This window comes from Nycticebus coucang, chromosome 9 (genome assembly GCF_027406575.1).
Source record: "Nycticebus coucang isolate mNycCou1 chromosome 9, mNycCou1.pri, whole genome shotgun sequence".
Taxonomy (NCBI): domain Eukaryota; kingdom Metazoa; phylum Chordata; class Mammalia; order Primates; family Lorisidae; genus Nycticebus; species Nycticebus coucang.
This window is the reverse complement of record NC_069788.1, coordinates 42,947,285-42,965,585: the sequence shown is the minus strand read 5'-3', so window position 1 is coordinate 42,965,585 and position 18,301 is coordinate 42,947,285. Positions and strand designations below refer to the sequence as shown.

The window sequence follows — 18,301 nt, the reverse complement described above, 5'->3', positions numbered from 1 at the left end:
GGAAATTGAATCCTGCTGTGTGACTTCAGACTAGTCACACTGTCTCTTTGTGTCCTGGTTTCCTCCTTTGGGAGCTGAGGAAGATCAAGTCTGCTGCATTTCTTTCAATCTCTGTAGTGATTATAAGATCAAAGATATGAAAGTACCCATTTTAGAGATGAAGATATTAGGTCCAAGTCCCTGCTGTGGAGAGGTGGCACTGTTTATCTTGTGGCCATGTCCAGAGACTCAGCAGGAAAAGACCCCTTTGTAGGAAGATGGAGGAGAGAAAGGAGTCCTGTTTGCTTTACTCCCTACTGTGGTGAAGCTGGCTAGCAGGTCATCACAAATCTATGTCCCCATCCAAGGGGGCTACATCAACCTGTGTACCTAGGAGGGGCCATGAGACAAGTTCTCACCAGTGAAATGTGGATGGAAGATGATGTGAGTTCCTTCCGAGCCAGGTGTGAAGAAATGCACCTGCCTTCTTCATGCTCTTTCTTCTCCCTTCAGCTGGAAGCAGAGATCTCGGGGCCCACAGGCTGCAAAGAGCCTGAGATGTTGAATCACCACATGACAATCGGCCACCTATTAACCAGAGCACCTCTATTGAATTCAAACATGTGTGAGAAGTAAACTTCTGGGTTGTCTCTGAAATATGTGAGTGTATTTGTTACGGTGGCTAGTGTCATCCTAACACATGGCCCTACTTTCTTCCTAAGTCCAGTCCTAAGCTGCTGGTCTGTTCCTGAGAAGAGATATCAGCAATTATTCCTTTCAGCAGGTTCAGGGTTGTTAGAAATCACTAAGGATGGGGAAAGGGAGTAACATCTCCCTGACTCTGAACTTGGTTCCAGTGGGGCCACTAGCATTTGGGGGTTGGCGCTTGCAGCTGTTGCATTCCACAGTGGCCCTGGTGACATTAAGATCACAGATGACACTCAGAATCAGCTTAGGGAAGCAAAGATAAGGACAAGCAGCTGATGGGAGGGGAAGCTAAGAGGGAAAGGTCATAGCCACAGTCCTGGATTTGTCTTGACCCTCTCTATCTGTGTCACCTCAACCAAAGCTAGCATACTTCCCAGAGCACCCATTCTCTGTTGATGAGTCTAAAACCCCTGTCCTTTAAGGAAGAGGGAGGAGGGTGTGGATGGTGAGGAGTAAGGCAATGGATCTGAAATCCTGACATCACTAAGATTCCATACTACTGTGCAAATCAGAGGTTCCAAACCCAAGACCCTCAGCACTTCATTGTATGCTGAACCTTTTTATGAAAGGACTTTAAAATAATTTGTTAAGGAAAGGAAAAAACCCCAAAGAATGCTTAATTCATACTCTTTTGGAGTCAGCCAGAAAGCTGTTGTGGTCTAAAAATCCTGGAGTGAAGGGTTTCTTGGGGGCTTTGAAAGCAGCTCACAGGACTGGACTCAGAGTCGGGGGGGCAGTTTCCATTGTCACCAATGTCTATTCTCTGGTGCCACGGTACCTGGAATTCCACCATTAGGGCTTCATTCCTATGGATTTTTTGTTTCTACAAAAAAAAATGCAAGCAGTGTTAATGCCCACTATGTTTTCAGTGCTCCGGTGTTCCAATAAACCTGAAAGAGACAGACATTGAAGCCAAATGCCTGGTATGGGTAATTCTCCAATTATGTTCCTCCTGACAGAGATTGTGGGGCGATTCCATTCCTACATGTGTATCCAGAAACTCTTGCCCATGTGCCTCAGAGATAGGATAAACAAAGTTGCAGTAGCCCTATATATAATAATAAAAAATTAGAAAGAACCCAAATCTCCACTGACAGAAGGGATAATTGGATACTGAAAATGATAGAATCATGCCTTAGTTATGTATTGCTGCCTAAAAAAAGCATGTTAAAACACATGGCAACCACCACCAAATGATGGTGGCAACCACCATCATTTATTTGCTCAAAATTCTATAATTTAGGCAGAGGTTCATTGGGATGGTTTGTCTCTACTCCATATGGCTTCACCTGGGGAAGTTTAACTGGGGCTGAAGGATCAACTGTTAAGATGGTCCTCACATGGCAGGCAAGTTGATGCTGGCTATTGGCTGGATCAGCTGGAGCTATTAGCTGATGGGCCTTGGTTATCCTGATGTGACTTCTACATGTGACTTCTTTTAGCATGGTGGTGTCAGAATAATTGAACTTCTTACCTGGTGCCTCAAGTTCCCTAAGAATGTAAAAGTGAAAGTTGCTAGACCTTCTTAAGGCTTAGACTTGGAATGGGCACACGGTCCCTTTCTATTAGCTCAAAGAGTCAACGAGCTAGACATACTCAAGGGGAGACAACCACTTAAGAGTGTGAATGCCTAGAGGTGTACTTCACGGGGTGACACAGATTTCCATAAACCACAACCACCCAAAACCACATGGATAAATCTTTTTTTTTCTTTTGAGACAGAGTCTCACTATGTCGCCCTCATTAGAGCGCTCTGGTGTCACAGCTCACAGCAACCTTAAACTGTCGGGCTTAAACGATAATCTTGCAGCCTCCCAAGCAGCTGGGACTACAGGCACCCACCACAATGCCCGGCTACTTTTTTGTTGCAGTTGTCATTGTTGGTTAGCTGGCTGGGACAGGCTCGAACCCGCCAGCCTCTGTGCACGTGGCTGGCACTGCAACCACTGTGCTACGGGCGCCGAGCCTACATGGATAAATCTTAGGTTTGGTTATGCTGAAGTATCAAATAACCTCCACATTTCAGTGACATCATACAACCAACAGTTGCCCCTTCCTTCCTTCCTTCCTTCCTTCCTTCCTTCCTTCCTTCCTTCCTTCCTTCTTTTTTAGAGACAGCATCTGGCTCTGTTGCCCAGGCTGCAGTACAAGGGCACAATCATAGCTCACTGCAACCTTGAACTCCAAGGCTCAAGTAATCCTCCCATCTCAGCCTCCCAAGTAGCTGGGACTGTAGGTATGTGCCACCACATCTGGGTATTTAAAATTTTTTTTTTGTAGAGATGGGGTCTGACTCTATTGCCCAGGCTGGGCTTAAGTTCCTGGCCTACAGCAATCCTCCTGCCTTGGCCTCCCAAAACGTTGGATTTATAAGTGTGAGCCACCATGCCCAGCCAGGTTACTTCTTTTACATACATACCCCACACAAGTTGGTAGGGCACTCTGCTCCACACAGTCACTTGGGGACCTAGCCTGAAGGAAGGCTCCATCATGTTGTGATGACACCATGTGTGACATGAAATCTCACTTTTGCTGCAGCTGTGGAGGACAGAAAGGCGGGAGAATTTCACCTGACCTCAGCCCTAAAGAGACTGATGTCACTTATGCTCACATTTCATTGGCTAGTACTAGTAACATGACCCTATCTAAACTGTAAAGAGGGCTGGGAAATGTAGGGAAGCACCTGGATTAATGGGTGAGCATTATTATCTTTGCCACATGTGATAAAACTATTTAAAATAAAGGAAAGTTAAAAATAAAATTCAAGATAATGTTTACTTTAGGATGGGGTGGAACACAGAGGGAAAGTGTCAGTGATTTGTAATATTAAGGTTTTTGGTTTGAGCAATGAGAATTTTTTCTATATATATATTTTTGAGACAGAGTCTTACATATCACCTTCGGTAGAGTGCTATGGCATTACAGCTCACAGCAACCTCAAACTCTTGGGCTTAAGCAATTCTCTTGCCTCAGCCTCCCAAGTAGCTGGGACTACAGGTGCCCACCACAACACCCAGATATTTTTTTGTTGTAGTTGTCATTGTTGTTTAACAGGCCCGGGCTGGTCAGCCCTGGAATATGTGGCTGGTGCCCTAGCCCCTGGGCTATGGGTGCCAAGCCAATAAGTATTAATTATATTATTTTTTAAACATGAATGAATGAGTGAATATATAAATAAGTAAAAGGCATGGCTCAGAAGTAGGAAGACTATGTCAGTTTAAGTCTAAACTGAGTATAGGCCAAAAATGGCCCTTTGGTAAATATTCACTGAGCTCCAGGCTGAGACTGCTAGGCCTTGAAGGTATAAAAGTGAATAAAATATGAGCTTACCCCCCTCAGGTTCCCAGCTCAAATGATTCAGTAGGCTCATAAACCGAGTAGGCCAGGAAAGCCCCGTGAAGAGGCTTGGGAGCCAGAGGGAGCTCTGAAAAGGCCTCACCCCAAGAAATTGTGTAGATGGGGTCATGAAGGAACAGTAGGAATTCAACAGGTGGAGAATGGAGTGGAGGTGGAGTGGGTTGGTCAGAAACACTCATTCCAGAAAGAGGGAACCATATGTGGAAAGGAACAGAGAGTCCTTCACTCCTCAGGTGGCCTGTGGTCACAGCACTTCCTCACCGTCTAGTCCCTAAATGATCTGATCAGCCTATTCATGCTGTGTTGCAACCACCCAGAAGGACCCATGTTCCTACTCCCCAGTGGCTGCCAGGAGCGTTGGCCTCAGATAAGGAAGCTCTCTTTCTTGAGGAGGTCGTGTATCCCCCCTACTTCAGGGGCAGCCACTTCCAAACGGCTGGCAGAAGCAAGGGTACACAGGCCTAGCCCCCATGCTTCAGTTCAGGGAACTCTGCAAGACCATCCTTGCTCCAGAGCTCCTTGTGGGATCAGCAAGGCCTCTCTAGGGTCTCCAGCCTCCAGAAGAGCCTAGTTCCTCTCTTTGCCCAATTCTGTTTTCTTTTTTCTTTCTTTTTTTTTTTTTTGTAGAGACAGAGTCTCACTCTACCGCCCTTGGTAGAGTGCTGTGGCGTCACACGGCTCACAGCAACCTCTAACTCTTGGGCTTACGCGATTCTCTTGCCTCAGCCTCCCGAGCAGCTGGGACTACAGGCACCCGCCACAACGCCCGGCTATTTTTTTGTTGCAGTTTGGCCGGGGCTGGGTTTGAACCCGCCACCCTCGGCATATGGGGCCGGCGCCCTACTCACTGAGCCACAGGCGCCGCCCCCAATTCTGTTTTCTTTATACCTAGACAGGTGTTAATTGTGAACGTACTCCCCAATAAACTTCCTTCAAACAATGTGTTTCTGGGGAACCTACCTAAGATATCCACTAAAATGTAAATAAGTACTAGGTGCAATTTTCCTGGAGATTTTTTTTTTTTTTTTTTTTTTTGAGTCTAAGTCTCAAGCTGTCACCCTGGGTAGATGCTGTGGCGTCATAGCTCCCGGCAACCTCCAACTCTTAGGCTCAAGTGATACTCTTGCTTCAGTTTTTCTACTTTTAGTAGAGACAGGGGTCTTGCTTTCACTCAGGCTGGTCTTGAACTCCTGAGCTCAGGCAATCCACCCACCTCAGCCTCCCAGAGTGCTAGGATTACAGGCATGAGCCATCACACATGGCCAGTAATAACTAACATTCATGGAGTGATTTCTATGTCCCAGGCTAAAGCACTTTCCCTTTATGATCTTATTTACTGAAGAATAGAATCTCATGCCAAACGAACGATTTTTTTTTTTTTTTTGGTAGAGACAAGAGTCTCACTTTATTACTCTTGGTAGAGTGCTGTGGCACACAGCAACCTCCAACTCCTGGGCTTAGGTGATTCTCTTGCCTCAGCCTTCTGAGTAGCTGGGACTATAGGTGCCCGCCACAACGCTCGCTATTTTTTTGTTGCATTTTGGCCGGGGCTGGGTTTGAATCTGCCACCCTTGGTATATTGGGCTGGCGCCCTCCTCACTGAGCCACAGGCACCACCCAGGAATGAATTTTTAATGGTGAAATTTCAATGTTAGACAGTAGGCTTGGGAGGCTAGAAGTATTTGTGTAGCAAAACTTCTATCACTAATTTCTCTGCCTTAATGTATTGCCAGTCCTGATCCTTGTGCTGACTGGATAAATCTCCAGCAGGTCGGAATGAGGTTTAAGTTCAGTATGTGATAGCTCTGTTCTACCTCTTCTCTGGTGTTTCGCTTCTTGGGAGCCTATGTGGAGATGAATTCCTCTGAAAGTTAACTGCCCCTATTTGGGACTTCCCAGTCCTTTTCTGAGAAACAGTGACATTGTTCCCAACACTTCCTCTCCCTTCCCGGGTAGCTCCTGCAGCCACCACTGAGCCCTCCTCACATCCTCCTTCTGTAGGCTCAGGCTTTCCACCTTGCCTTTCTGTCATTCGCTTCACCCCACCACACCCCACACTGCTCTGGGATGGGGGCTGGTCGGGATCCTCTTGTCCCCAAGCTGAGCCTCCCTCCCTCCCTAAGCCACCTGATTCCTGGGAGCATGCTCAGGCAGCAGCTGTGGTCCTGATTGGCCTGCTGGCCTCCAGGAACATGTCCCAGCATGTTGAGCCCTGGCTTAGAAAAGCCCGGTGGCTGTTTTATCCTTGTGGCTGCTTGCTTTGGGGAGACGAGAGGAATGGTAGAAGACAGTGGACCCCCCCAGAGATCCCAAGTAGACCTTGGCCTGAGTGTCCATGAACAGAATATGAGATTTGCAACAGATCCCTTGGGAAAGGCCTGGGATCTGGTTGGTGTGACGGGGGGATGGGGGAAGTCAGATTTTGTGTGTGACTTCTAACAATCTAAGAAAGGCAGAAGTACTCTCTTGAAGAGGATGTGTGGCTACACATTCAAATGCATGGTTGCAAACAGTTTTTTAAAAGTACTGAACAGTACTAAACACTTAGTAGGTGGTAATAAATATTTGTTGAATACTGTTGTGGTGATGGTGGTGCTGAGCTAGAAGTTATAAAAAAATGTACTTCCCAAAACAACAACAAAAAGAATTATTTCATTGTGAAGCTTAGTACCACAAAACTTTAAATAATTCATTACAAGCCTTCATTAAAAAAATTTTTCCCCAAAGTAAACAGACAGACAACATCAAGTCTATTTGAAATGCCTGAAAGCCAATGGGATTCAAGGCAGTAAGAGGATGTGCCTGTCCTGTGCTGAACATTTGACAGCCCAGCCTTTGGATGGTATGGGTGTGGGGGGAGGGGTGAAGACAGGGGCTGGGGGTGGGGGATAGAGTCATGAGGTCTATCTACAAACCTGGCCTGACTCCAAGGCCAGTCAGGCGAGGGGGTTTGGTGCTCCGCTGACCTGGGCTCCCATTCCCATAGCAGACAAGAAAGAAGCCTGTCCTCCCTGAGGTCAGCTGCATTAGAGGAAGAAGACTGGGCATGTCTGGGCAGAGATTTCCAGACACTGAACAGCCTGAGATTTCAGTGATTGTAGCTGCTTCAAGCCTGGATTCTACTTTTTAGAGGAATTTCTGTTCAGATTAACACTCCATTCTCTGCAACTTTTAAAAAACAAAACTGCAAATGTTTCAGGTGAACAAAGGAGGCAGAGATGAAGTCCAAGGGAGGTTAGGGGTATAGGAGTGAGTGGGAACAGAATGGACACTTCACTCTCTTCTCTATCTGTCAGGAGCATCAGTAGACACTTCCAGAATTGTCCTGATAGATGCCACTTCAGCAAACTGCTTGGAAACATTTGCCTATTGAACATTTTCATCATTTTGGTGCTCAGAAACAGAAGGCAACAAGTCGCAAACCCTGGGCAGGAGGCCAAAAGCCTGTGTTCTGACCACAGCCATTTCTTTACCTTGAGTTCTGAGTCAGGTCACTGGACTTTTCCCAACCTTAGTTTCCCCAGCAGCGTATGTGGACTGTGTGTGGAATATCCAGGAGATAACTCCCTAAATCCTTCTCCCCTTCCGAGCCATCAAATCTGCTGCAGTCGCCCTGGTTTATTCTGTTGAGGTGAGTGAGGAGCTCGGTAGATTGGTTCAACATTCCATTTCTTTATTCCCCCTAGAGACCAGTCGGCCCTTTCAGAGAAGTGTGCCCAATTCCCTCTTCTGAGGCATTTGACAAGCAACAACTTTATATACTTTGTATACAGTTTCCTCATCTGTGAAATAAAGGAGACTGAATACCATTCTGGCCTCAAAGATGCTTTGCTGGGGGTGCTTCTGGGAGACGTCATCTAGTGAGGGATTAGTGGGAATAGTGGTGGAATAGTGGGGATAGTGGGGCTGTTCTGGGAATTTCAAAGAGAGGTGCATTATTTTTATTATTTATGGATTTTTATGTATTGATGTCAATCCTGATCCTTTCAGCTGCTTGTGTAAATCCTTGTCCAGAATTGGTCAGTGGTGGGCTAGGGAGGGGGGTTCCTTCTAACAATGCCGTGCCCTCTTCCAACTTAAAAAAAAAAAAAAAAGCCAAATTTGTGGCTTAATGTTCAGGGAAATATGTCAAGAGCAAACACCCTAAGCGAAGGGTAGGGGGAGGAGGGACGCGCCCTCCTGCAGCACGCGAAGTTCCCAGACTGCGGGCTTGCTGGAACCCGGCCAGGCACCGGCGCTGGGCGGCCCCCATCGTGGGCGGCCCCAGGAGGCGGAGCGCGGAGCGGCTGACGCCTCAGCAGGCGGGGCTGGGGGTGGGAGGGATACTAAGCAGTATATCAGGGCCCAGCTGAGCCGCACCAGCAGAGGTGTGAGCAGCTACCGGAGTCAGTGTGTTGGATAGCCAGAGTTGGGCGCGGATTCGGAGACACTGAGACGCTCAGAGAAGGTGAGGGAGCCCCGGCAGGGCTACAGCGGACCCCGGCCGGCGACTCCGAGTGAGCCGAGCGTGTCCGCATGTGGGTATCCGCGGGGATGTGTGTCCGCACGAACGTGAGTGCAATGTTCACAAGTGTTTCTGTGGCAGGTGAATGACGTGCGTGGGTCTGAGCGCTCCCGCTGTGCGCACACGGGTGTCTGTAATTACGCGTGTGACGGAGGTCGGGATGTGCCGGAGACTCCCGGGCGAGAGCGGGAGCACAAATGTGAGGGATCCCCTGCCACATTCCCCTTCCCCGAAACTCAGCTGGGGTAAGGGAAGGCACGAATTGGGCTGCCTTGGGAGCTGGCCTCTGGGGCCGGGTGCGCCCCCAACTCCAGGCGCATCCTGATCGCAGCATGGGGATGTAGCCCGTGTTCCCGGAGGGGTCCAGGAGTGGCGAGGGATGCAGAGTGGAGCAAGTTCATCTGGGATCTGTCTCGAGCAGCTCTCAGATCCAATCGGTACCGCCCCGGCCCGGTGTCTGAGGTTCAGGTCTCCGGTGCCGCTGTGTGCCCCACTCAGCTGGCCGAAGTCAGCGCGGGCTATGTCCCTGGCCCTTGGGTAACGTGCCAGGACAACACCCCTAGGGACAAGCGAGGAGGTGACTCACTGTGACAAGGAGTACCCGGGGAATGGACCAAGACTGTATGAGGTTAGAACCCCGCCCGAGCAGAGGAACAATGGCACCCCAGAAGCCCCTTTCCCCGCCTCTCTGCGGTCTCTGTCCTCCGGTCAGCACAGTGACCTATTTGGCTGGCACAGAGTGTTCTCAGGGAAGTAGGGGAACCGAAGGTCCAGGATCCACTGTCGGGTTTCTACTCCGCGGGGTGCCCTCGAGGATCAGGAGCCACGGCTCCCCGCTGGGCTGGCTCCAGCCAGCCTTGCAGTCGGGATGTGCAGGGGTCCCACCCTTTCCCACTCAGGTCCGGAGAACCCTATCCTGCGCTGGGGAGGGGGCGCTGGACTCACCCGCCAGAGTCAAGCCCTGTACGGAGGCGCGTAGCACTACCGAGCGGCCGGGTGGACCGGTCGGCTGGGAGGGGGTCATGTGTTTGAGGGGCGGGGGACTCTAGTGGGCGCGACGCTGAGCACAGCCTCCGCCAGCTGCCTGGGTGTTCGGGCGCCCCAACCTAGCCCTGGAATTTCCGAAGGCATCAGGGTTGAGTGGGGCAGGAGGGCGAGTCGCTCCTTGGGCGCGGGTGCGCTGCCCGGACCTCCATGCGTCAGCCCTTCCTGGGACCCCTGGGGGACACTTGCGCCCTCCTCGTGAGGAAAAGAACCTTGGGACTGGGTATGGGATTTGGGGGCGCCCAAGCAGTTTCTTCTCTCCTTCCCTCCCTTTCTCTACGTCGCGTTCTGGTAGAACTTTCGAGCGGTTTTGTTTTTGTTGCTCGCGTCTATTTTTATTTTCCAGGGATCTGACTCATCCCGTGCTTTGGGCGTGGAGATAAGGTGGAGGGGCCCGATCTCGGGGGGAGAGAGAGAGAGAGAGAGAGGAGAGAGAGAAGAGAGAGTGAGCGAGAAGAGAGAGAGAAGAAAGAGAGAGAGGAGAGAGAGGAGAGAGAGAGAAGAGAGAGGGAGAGAGAGAATGAGAATGAATGTGTGTGCGTGCGCGCGCGCGCGCGCGCCTGTCTCAGACACGGCCCGAGAGCGCGCGGTTTCCCAACAGCCGCGGGAGTTTCGGAAGCCCAGCCGGCTCAGCGTGACGTGTTCCCTGCCCCCGGGTCCCCTCCTCTCCTCCCGTTCCCCAGCCCAGGATGACGCGTAGCCGGGAGTGGAAGCTAAGTTTTGGCGGGCGGGTAGCGCTTTGCAGGAAACTGACTCATCAGGCCTCCCTCCCGCAGTCCTAGGCTCTGCCCACGCACCGCCCACCCTGTCATGATTTCCTGGAGACCAGCGCCCCCTCCTGGCCCTGGCACGAACAACAAACCCGCTTTCCCGCGGAGCGCCGCTTGCCGGCGGGAACAGCCTGGCGGGCTACTCCTGGGCTCCTTCTGCCCACCACCCCTTTAAAGAATCTTATTGGTTCAACAGTTACTGAGCTGTTCCTATTTACCTGGAAATTAAAACATGGGGGAAGTCTAAGGCACGAAGACGAATAAAGGAAGCTATTCTCAAGTTTGCAAAACGAGGATTTGCATTTCTGAGTTAATTTTTTTGAACTTGAAGTTATGATATTGGAGGTGAGAGCAGATTTCGATTGAGAGGCAAGGTCTATGAGAACCATCAGGGAAAGGGGAGTAGAAGGGAAGAGGGTTCCTGCCTAGATTCTTGTCTTTTTTTTCAGCTCCTAGAAGCTAGGGAATACCCAGCTCCTTGATAAAACCTCTACTCCTGGGGGAGCCTCTAACTCCTTGTGACTGTGGGACACTGAGGCAGCGTGCCTCCCCTTGGCTGGCACCCTAAGAGTGTCCATCTGGGGAATTGTGTCAAACACTGAAATATCCAGTTTGGATTAAGTTGGTCTTTGGAGGTAGGGGCTCATCAATCTGTGTTTTAAAAAGCACCCCAAGCGATTCTGATGGGTTTCTCTGGTTAAGAAGAGAAGGAATAGGGTTCAACACCAGAGCACAGTACCTAGCCTGGGTTCAGGCCTGGCTGTGCCACCTGTGAACTGTGTGACCTTGGGCAAGTTACTTAATTTTTCTGAGCCTTGGTTACCTCTTCTGTAAAAAGGAAGTTAATGTATATCCACTTTATAGGAGGCTTGATATTTGTAAACTGCTTAGAACAACCCCTGAACATAAAAATATATAAATCAATCCCAACCCATGCCTTGAAGAGGGTGGGCATAGGTTATTTGAAGGATCTGTCCACTATACAGTGTGATCCCTTTGAGGGCAGTGGACTTCGGCTTTTTGGGTTGTATGATTTGGGGGCAAGTCTCCCAAATCAGGATGTGTGTGTGTGTGTGTGTGTGTGTGTGTGTGTGTGTGTGTGAGCGTGAGCTCCTGCCCTTTAAACTTGGTCTGAATGCCTCCCTCCCAACCAGCTGAGACATGGAGGTATGGCTCCACTCATCATGAGAAGTGAGATGAGGTGGGGTGGGGCATAATTCCAGGTCTTCTGCCTCAGGAAGACATTCAGCGAGCTTTCACCTTCAGAGCCTGCAAATCTGGACTTGTCCCTAGGGAAACCCAGTCTACGCCAAGGTCGTGCAGTCACTCAGCCCTGGAGCTAGCCCAGAGCAGGGCATGTAAGTGCCAGGGCTCACTCATGGGCAAATGCACTCTCAGTTTTTCCTCTCCTGAAGTAGGAGGAGAGGAGCTTGGTAGACCAGCCACCTTTACTTTTCTTTGCCTGAAAAATGGGTTCCTTGGACATAGGCAACAGAGGGTGGAGGCTGGGAGCTGTCTAGACTTCAGATCACCTGATGTGTGTGGCAGGATATGGCTCAGCCTGGGAGAAATTATCTCCTCCCCTGCCCCGCCCAGCCTCTCTTTACCCTTAGGCCACCCAGCTGATGACATCCTAGGGAAAGGCCCACAACTTACTAGCACCTGTCAGCTGCTATCTGAAGGAGTTGGCAGGGGACAGGTGGGCGGGGGAGGGAAAAGCAATGGGGTGGAGGCTCAGCCAGAATTAAAGGCAGAAATAATAATACTTCCATTTTTCTGGGCATGTCTGTATACCAGGTGCTGCTCTAAGCATTTTACCCACATTCACCCAGTTAATCCTCATATCTATCCTATCCTCTGAGAGGAAAATAGAGCCCAGAGAAGTTAAGTCACTTGTCCAGGGTCAGCCAGCAAAGCCTAGATTCCGACCTAGCCAGCCTGGCTCCAGAGCCCTCACTCTTAACCACCAAAACACAGCCTCTCACTCTGTCCCATCTGCCTTGCTGGATGACTCTCCCACACATTGCTTGCACAGATGTCTGTATCCATGCTCAAAATTTGCCTGTGGCCTCATTTGTAGGTGAAGAAACTGAGGCCCAGAGACATTAAGTGACTTTATGAAGTTTAGGTGACAAGTGGCAGAGCTAGGACTATAGCCCAGTTGTCTTCATCCTACAGTCCAGGGTGCTTTTACTTTGCAGAGCAGGGTTACCCAACGTGGGCATCTGAGTAGGAGGATTCCCCAGGTTGGAAGAGCCCTCAGCCTGATCCTTCACTGGGGACTGGACCTCCTCCTGGCTGGGGCTGGCATTAGGAAACTGATGAACTCTGGCAATTCACACATATTCAGGGCATTTGCACCCATGAAGGACACTTCAGAGGGGAAAACAAATTGATTTTAGCTGATAATACCTGGTGGTAAACAGGACCCTGATCCCTGCTATTGCAATAAACTTGCCTTTGTGGACATAAGCTTGCCCTTCAGCTGCCTGCTCCCCCAGTGACCTTGGGGCACCAGGCTGGCTGAGCTGTGCCCCCATTTAGTGTCTGTTGGGGAGTGGGGGGGTTCCTGTGAGAGGGAGGTGGCGGAACCGGACAGACCCTGGTAGGAAGATCTCACCTGAGGTTGCATTAGTAAAGCCTGGCGGGATAAGGGAGGGCCACTTTCCCTAGTGACTGGGCCTTCTTCGTGTCTCCGCCGCAGGCACCATGTCGGAGCAGCTGGGGGATGGCCGTCAGATCCCGTGCAGCAGCAAGGCCTGCCGCCGCCTCTTCGGCCCAGTGGACAGCGAGCAGCTCCGCCGCGACTGCGACGCGCTAATGGCGGGCTGCATACAGGAGGCGCGTGAGCGATGGAACTTCGACTTTGTCACTGAGACACCGCTGGAGGGTGACTTCGCCTGGGAGCGTGTGCGGGGCCTCGGCCTGCCCAAGCTTTACCTCCCCCGTGATGATTTGGGAGGGAGCAAGCGGCCCAGCACCTCATCGGCTCTGCTGCAGGGAACAGAACAGGAAGACCACGTGGACCTGTCGCTGTCCTGCACCCTTGTGCCTCGCTCAGGAGAGCGACCTGAGGGGTCCCCAGGTGGGCCTGGAACCTCTCAGGGCCGAAAACGGCGGCAGACCAGCATGACAGGTGAGGGCAGGTACAGGGAAGAACTTTGTAAGGGACCAGGACTCTGACAATTTACCGTCCAAGGGCTAACCTGTCTGGTCCAGGTTCTGCTTAGTCGGAGAGAAACAGGCCCAGAGAGGTGAAGCAACCTTCCTGGGTCACACAGCCAAGACTAACTAGCTAACATTTGTTGGAACTTATTACCGGCCAGGCCCTTTGCTAAGCTTCTAAGGTGAATTTCCTTTAGTCCTTTTGTCCTTATAGGGATCCTATACCATAAGATGTTCCTGACACCCTTGAGAGCAAAGAATGAGGATTTGGGGAGGTAGAGTGATTTTTCTCAAGGTCCCACAGTGAATTTGCAGTGGAGAGAAGACTAATGATAATAATTTTCTGGCTACCCTAGCTGACACTCTTTTCTATCTATCAGCAGCTCCTTTTGTGTCTTCATATTGCCCATCTCCAGCACCTAGAACACTGTCTGGCACATAGTAGGCGCCTGACAATGAATGAATGATGCTGACATTCGAGCACTTATTACATTGACCAGAACCTCTATAGACAGAGTCCCATTTAATCCTTATAGCACCATACTGTTATTATTCTTATTTTACAAATGGGGAAACTGAGGCTGAGAAATGAAGGCAAGAATCTCACTGCCAATTTGCAGTTGGATCAGTACTAACAACAACAGCAACAGCTAACATTTATATCGTCCAGACATTGTGCAGAAGACTTTTCATGGATTCTAATGGAGTCTGTAGGTCAGTGCTGTCCAACAGAACTCTTTGCAGTGATGCAGTGATGGAAAAAGGCCCATTGAGGTGGCCACTATCCCTAGTGGATATCCCTAGACATGTGGCTAGTATGACTGAGGAACTGATTTTTCCCCTTTATTTGATTTTAGTCAATTTAAATAACAATTTAAGTGGCTCCTGTACTGGGGAGCTCGGCTTGGAGTAGACCTATGGACATAGTGATTGTTATCCATCACTTGTGTGAAGCATGGTAGTGTACCCCACCAATACCCTCCTGGGAGATGGAGTGGAGCTTCCCAGATGTGTCCCTGTGCTTAGCCTCTGGGTCCTGGGGAGGGGCGTCCGCGCCCCACTGCAGTCTGCCTTGGATGGGTGGCCCCGCTGTGTCCTCTTCCTCTTGGCCTGGCTAACTTCTGTGCTCTCTCCTCAGATTTCTACCATTCCAAACGCCGGCTAATCTTCTCCAAGAGGAAGCCTTGATTCGTCCATCACAGGCCTTGTGCTCCTGGAAATAAGGGGATCCTGAAGGCTCCCTCCACATCTTCTGCCTTTGTCCTTTATATCGTGTGTCTTAATTATTATTTGTGTTTTAATTTAAACTCCTCCTCATGTACATACCCCACTTGCCCTTTCCACCCCCAGCCTCTGCCATTAGAATTATTTAAAACAAAACTAGGCAGTAGAATGATAGGCTCATCAGAGTGCTGGGTACTTTTATGATATGAAATAATATTTAAAGCTCTCCATTTCCTCTCCCCTGGAGGTCAGGTGGGGCTGCTTCATGCCAGCCTCTTCCTCCTCCACCCTCACTGCTGGTGGTACTCTGGAAGGGCCCGGCTCCCTCCACACTCTGGCTCGTGGGTGTTATGAAATTCCACCCCTTTCCTGGATTCTCAGACCTGAATTCCTTATATTTGAGAAGTAAACAGATAGCACTTTGAAGGGGGCCCAGTTGAGTGGGGCCATCATCAAAAACTCTGGAGGCCTTGCACCTCCTCTGAGACTGGGCAGGGGGCCCTGGACACAGGCACAGCCCAGCATAGAGCCGGGGACTTGGCACACTCCTGGCTCTGTCCTGTGAAGGAGGGGGAGGTAGGGTCCTGTAGCAAACCACCCTGCCTCCCTGCAGGCCCCTTCACCCTCCTCTGGGGAGCCTGCCTCAGTGTTTAGTCTTTCCCCTCTGCTGCTCTCCCCTCCCCATGTCCTTGCCCCCCAGTCCCATCTCAGTCCTGGGTGGCAGCTCTGGGGCACCTGTACCCCTCAACTCAGTGGGCTAAAAGGGAAAGGGACACACAGGAAGAAGGGCTCCCTAGTTCTATCTCAGGCAGCTCAAGCAGCAACTGCTGCCTCCTCTTTTAGCTCTGGGGTTGGGGGTCCTGGGTGTTGGCACAGGCCTCCCTGAGGGAACACCCCTCCATGTTAGGTCTGTGTGGTATGAAGAATGGATTTTTCTGGGAGGGAGACACCAGTTCCTGGAAGGTGTTCCGGGTCTGCCTGCCACATCCCTCCCCATTTCATTGCACTTTGTGTAGCAGCTGAACAAGGAGTTAGGTGTTTTAAGATGGTGGGAGTAGAGGCTGTGGATAGGGCACACTAAAGGGGCTAATATGGGGCTTGGAGTGGTAAACGTTGAACACCGAACATTGGGTTTCTGGAGGTGCCAAAATACTTAGTGGGTCTGATCCCACATACTTTCCAGCTCCTGTAACATTCTGGCATGGACTGTTTTCTCTTTGTTTCGATGTATCGTGGTTCCCCTGTCTCTCTACCTAGACCATAAGCCTCTTAATGGTGGGGACCATCCCTGTGCTGTTCTGTGTCCTTCACAGCCTCTCCCATAGTGCTGGGTATACAGCAGGTGCTCAATAAATATTACTTATATTATTACTGTTGTGGTTGTTATACTATATACCTTATTGTTTATAAGAACAAAGAGATGAGATTTTGGGGGGGGTTCATAATTTTTAAAATTAATCTTTTTTTTTTTTTTTTTTTTTTTTTTTGAGACAGAGTCTCACTCTATTTCCCAGGCTAGAGTGCTATGGCCTCAGCCTAGCTCATTGCAACCTCAATCTCCTGAGCTCAAGCAATTCTCCTGCTTCAGTCTCCTGAATAGCTGGGACAATAGGCATATGTCACCTGCACCCAGATAATTTTTTCTATTTTTAGTAGAGATGGGGTTTTGCTCAGGCTCAGGTCTCTAACTACTGAGCTCAATGAATCCTCCTGCTTCAGCTCCCCAGAATGCTAGGATTACAGTTGTGCACCACCGAACTTGGCCAAAATTAAACATCTAGGCCAGCTGTGGTGGCTCATACCTGTAGTCCTAGCACTCTGGGAGGCCAAGATGGGAGCTCAGGAGTTATAGAGCAGCCTGAGTGAGAGTGAGACCCTATCTCTACTAAAAATAGAAAAACTAGCCAGGCATTGTGACAGGTGCCTGTAGTCCCAACTATTTGGGAGGCCAAGGTGAGAGAATTGCCTGAGCCCAAGAGATTGAGGTTGCTGTGAGCTATGATGCTGTAGCACTCTACCCAGGGACAGAGTAAGACTCTGTCTCAAAAACAAAAATGAAAACAAACAGAATTAAGCATCTAAATTTAAAAAATGCAGAAAGTTCAGCAAATAGACTATGCAGCAAAAACCAAACAACAACAAAACACAAACAATTTATCATCACATTTCTGCAAAGATCCCCACTGTCAATATTTTGGTTTGCTGTGTACTTTTTTTTTGTAAATAATGTACTGTAACTTAACATCATTACTGATGAGGGAAATGAAAGTTAAAACCACAGTAAGATGCCACTATACACCTACCAGAAGGACTAAAATTAAAAAGACTAACAATGCCAAGTGTTGGCAAAGTTATGGAGCAAATGGAACTTGTTATACTTTGCATTTGGAAGTATAAAGTGTTTCAAGTTCTTTGGAAAACTATTTGGCATTATCTTCTTTTTTTTTTTTTTTTGGTTTTTGGCCGGGGCTAGGTTTGAACCCACCACCTCCAGCATATGGGACTGGCACCTTACTCCGTGAGCCACAGGCACCGCCCTTGGCATTATCTTCTAAAGATGTCAACCTTCATGCTTACCTAATGACCCAGTAATTCCATTCCTAGGTATGTTCTCAAGAGAAATGAGTATATATTTCCACCACTTTTGGTAGACATATGTAAGGATATTCCTAGCAGTGTTATTTTATTTATTTATTTATTTATTTATTTTTGAGATAGCATCTCACTCTGTTGCCCTGGGTAAAGTGCTGTGGCATCAGCTTAGCTCATGACAACCTCAAACTCCTGGCTTCAAGTGATCCTCTTTCCTCAGCCTCCTAAGAAGCTTGGACTACAGCTGCCCATAACAATGCCTGGCTAGTTTTTCTATTTTTAGTAGAGACAGGGTCTCACTCTTGCTTAAGCTGGTTTCAGACTCCTGAACTCAAGTGATGCCCTTGCCTTGGCCTCCCAGAGTGCTAGGAATACAGGTGTGAGCCACCATTCCCAGCCCAGCAGCATTATTCTTAACAGATCCAAACTAGAGTTTGGATGGGCATTAAAAAAGAATAGTTATGGGGCAGTACCTGTGGCTCAGTTGGTAAGGCGCCGGCCCCATATACCGAGGGTGACGGGTTCAAACCCGGCCCCGGCCAAACTGCAACAAAAAAATAGCTGGGTGTTGTGGCGGGCGCCTGTAGTCCCAGCTACTTGGGAGGCTGAGGCAAGAGAATCGCTTAAGCTCAGGAGTTGGAGGTTGCTGTGGGCTGTGTGATGCCATGGCACTCTACCAAGGGCAATAAAGTGAGACTCTGTCTCTATAAAAAAAAAAAAAAAAAAGAATAGTTATGTAAATCATGGTGTATTTATATAGTAGAATATTATACAACATTTAAAAAGTACTGTTTACGTGAATGTTCTAATTATCTGTTCATAATTAGCCACCCCAAGACTTAGTGACATAAAACAATGATTTATTTTCTCCCAATTGTTTAATCTGGCTACTTTTCAAATGTTGATAAATCTCTGTTATACAGGGTGGGGTTTTACAATGGAATCCTCGGGTTCTAAC

General features: G+C 49.3%; 1 protein-coding gene and 1 pseudogene across 6 annotated transcripts in view; both read left to right on the top strand.

The window, feature by feature from the left end:
- LOC128594507 (integrin beta-1-binding protein 1-like) overlaps window positions 1-17,892 on the top strand; it is a 122,699-nt pseudogene extending 104,807 nt beyond the window's left edge. The window contains exon 2 of the transcript XR_008382585.1: window positions 17,803-17,892. The product of XR_008382585.1 is annotated as an integrin beta-1-binding protein 1-like (transcript). The remainder of the gene's footprint in view (window positions 1-17,802) is intronic.
- On the top strand, window positions 8,399-16,119 carry CDKN1A (cyclin dependent kinase inhibitor 1A). 5 transcript variants are annotated; one of them, XM_053603370.1, is made up of 4 exons: window positions 8,406-8,491; window positions 8,630-8,747; window positions 13,067-13,498; window positions 14,666-16,119. In XM_053603370.1, the coding sequence occupies exons 3-4, from the start codon at window positions 13,072-13,074 to the stop codon at window positions 14,713-14,715; spliced, it is 477 nt and encodes a 158-aa protein (XP_053459345.1). In that variant the 5' UTR covers window positions 8,406-8,491; window positions 8,630-8,747; window positions 13,067-13,071; the 3' UTR covers window positions 14,716-16,119. The 5 variants fall into 5 exon arrangements, with proteins under 5 accessions (XP_053459342.1, XP_053459345.1, XP_053459344.1 ...); XM_053603367.1 differs by lacking the exon at window positions 8,630-8,747 and having other exon boundaries at window positions 8,399-8,491; XM_053603369.1 differs by lacking the exon at window positions 8,630-8,747 and having other exon boundaries at window positions 8,406-8,561.
- Window positions 17,893-18,301: the final 409 nt, after the last annotated feature.

Bases quoted from the DNA above. Each gene is read 5' to 3' on its own strand.
- CDKN1A (XM_053603367.1), top strand. From the start codon at position 13,072: ATGTCGGAGCAGCTGGGGGATGGCCGTCAGATCCCGTGCAGCAGCAAG. The intron at 13,499-14,665 runs GTGAGGGCAGGT...CTCTCTCCTCAG, and splicing joins GCGGCAGACCAGCATGACAG to ATTTCTACCATTCCAAACGC.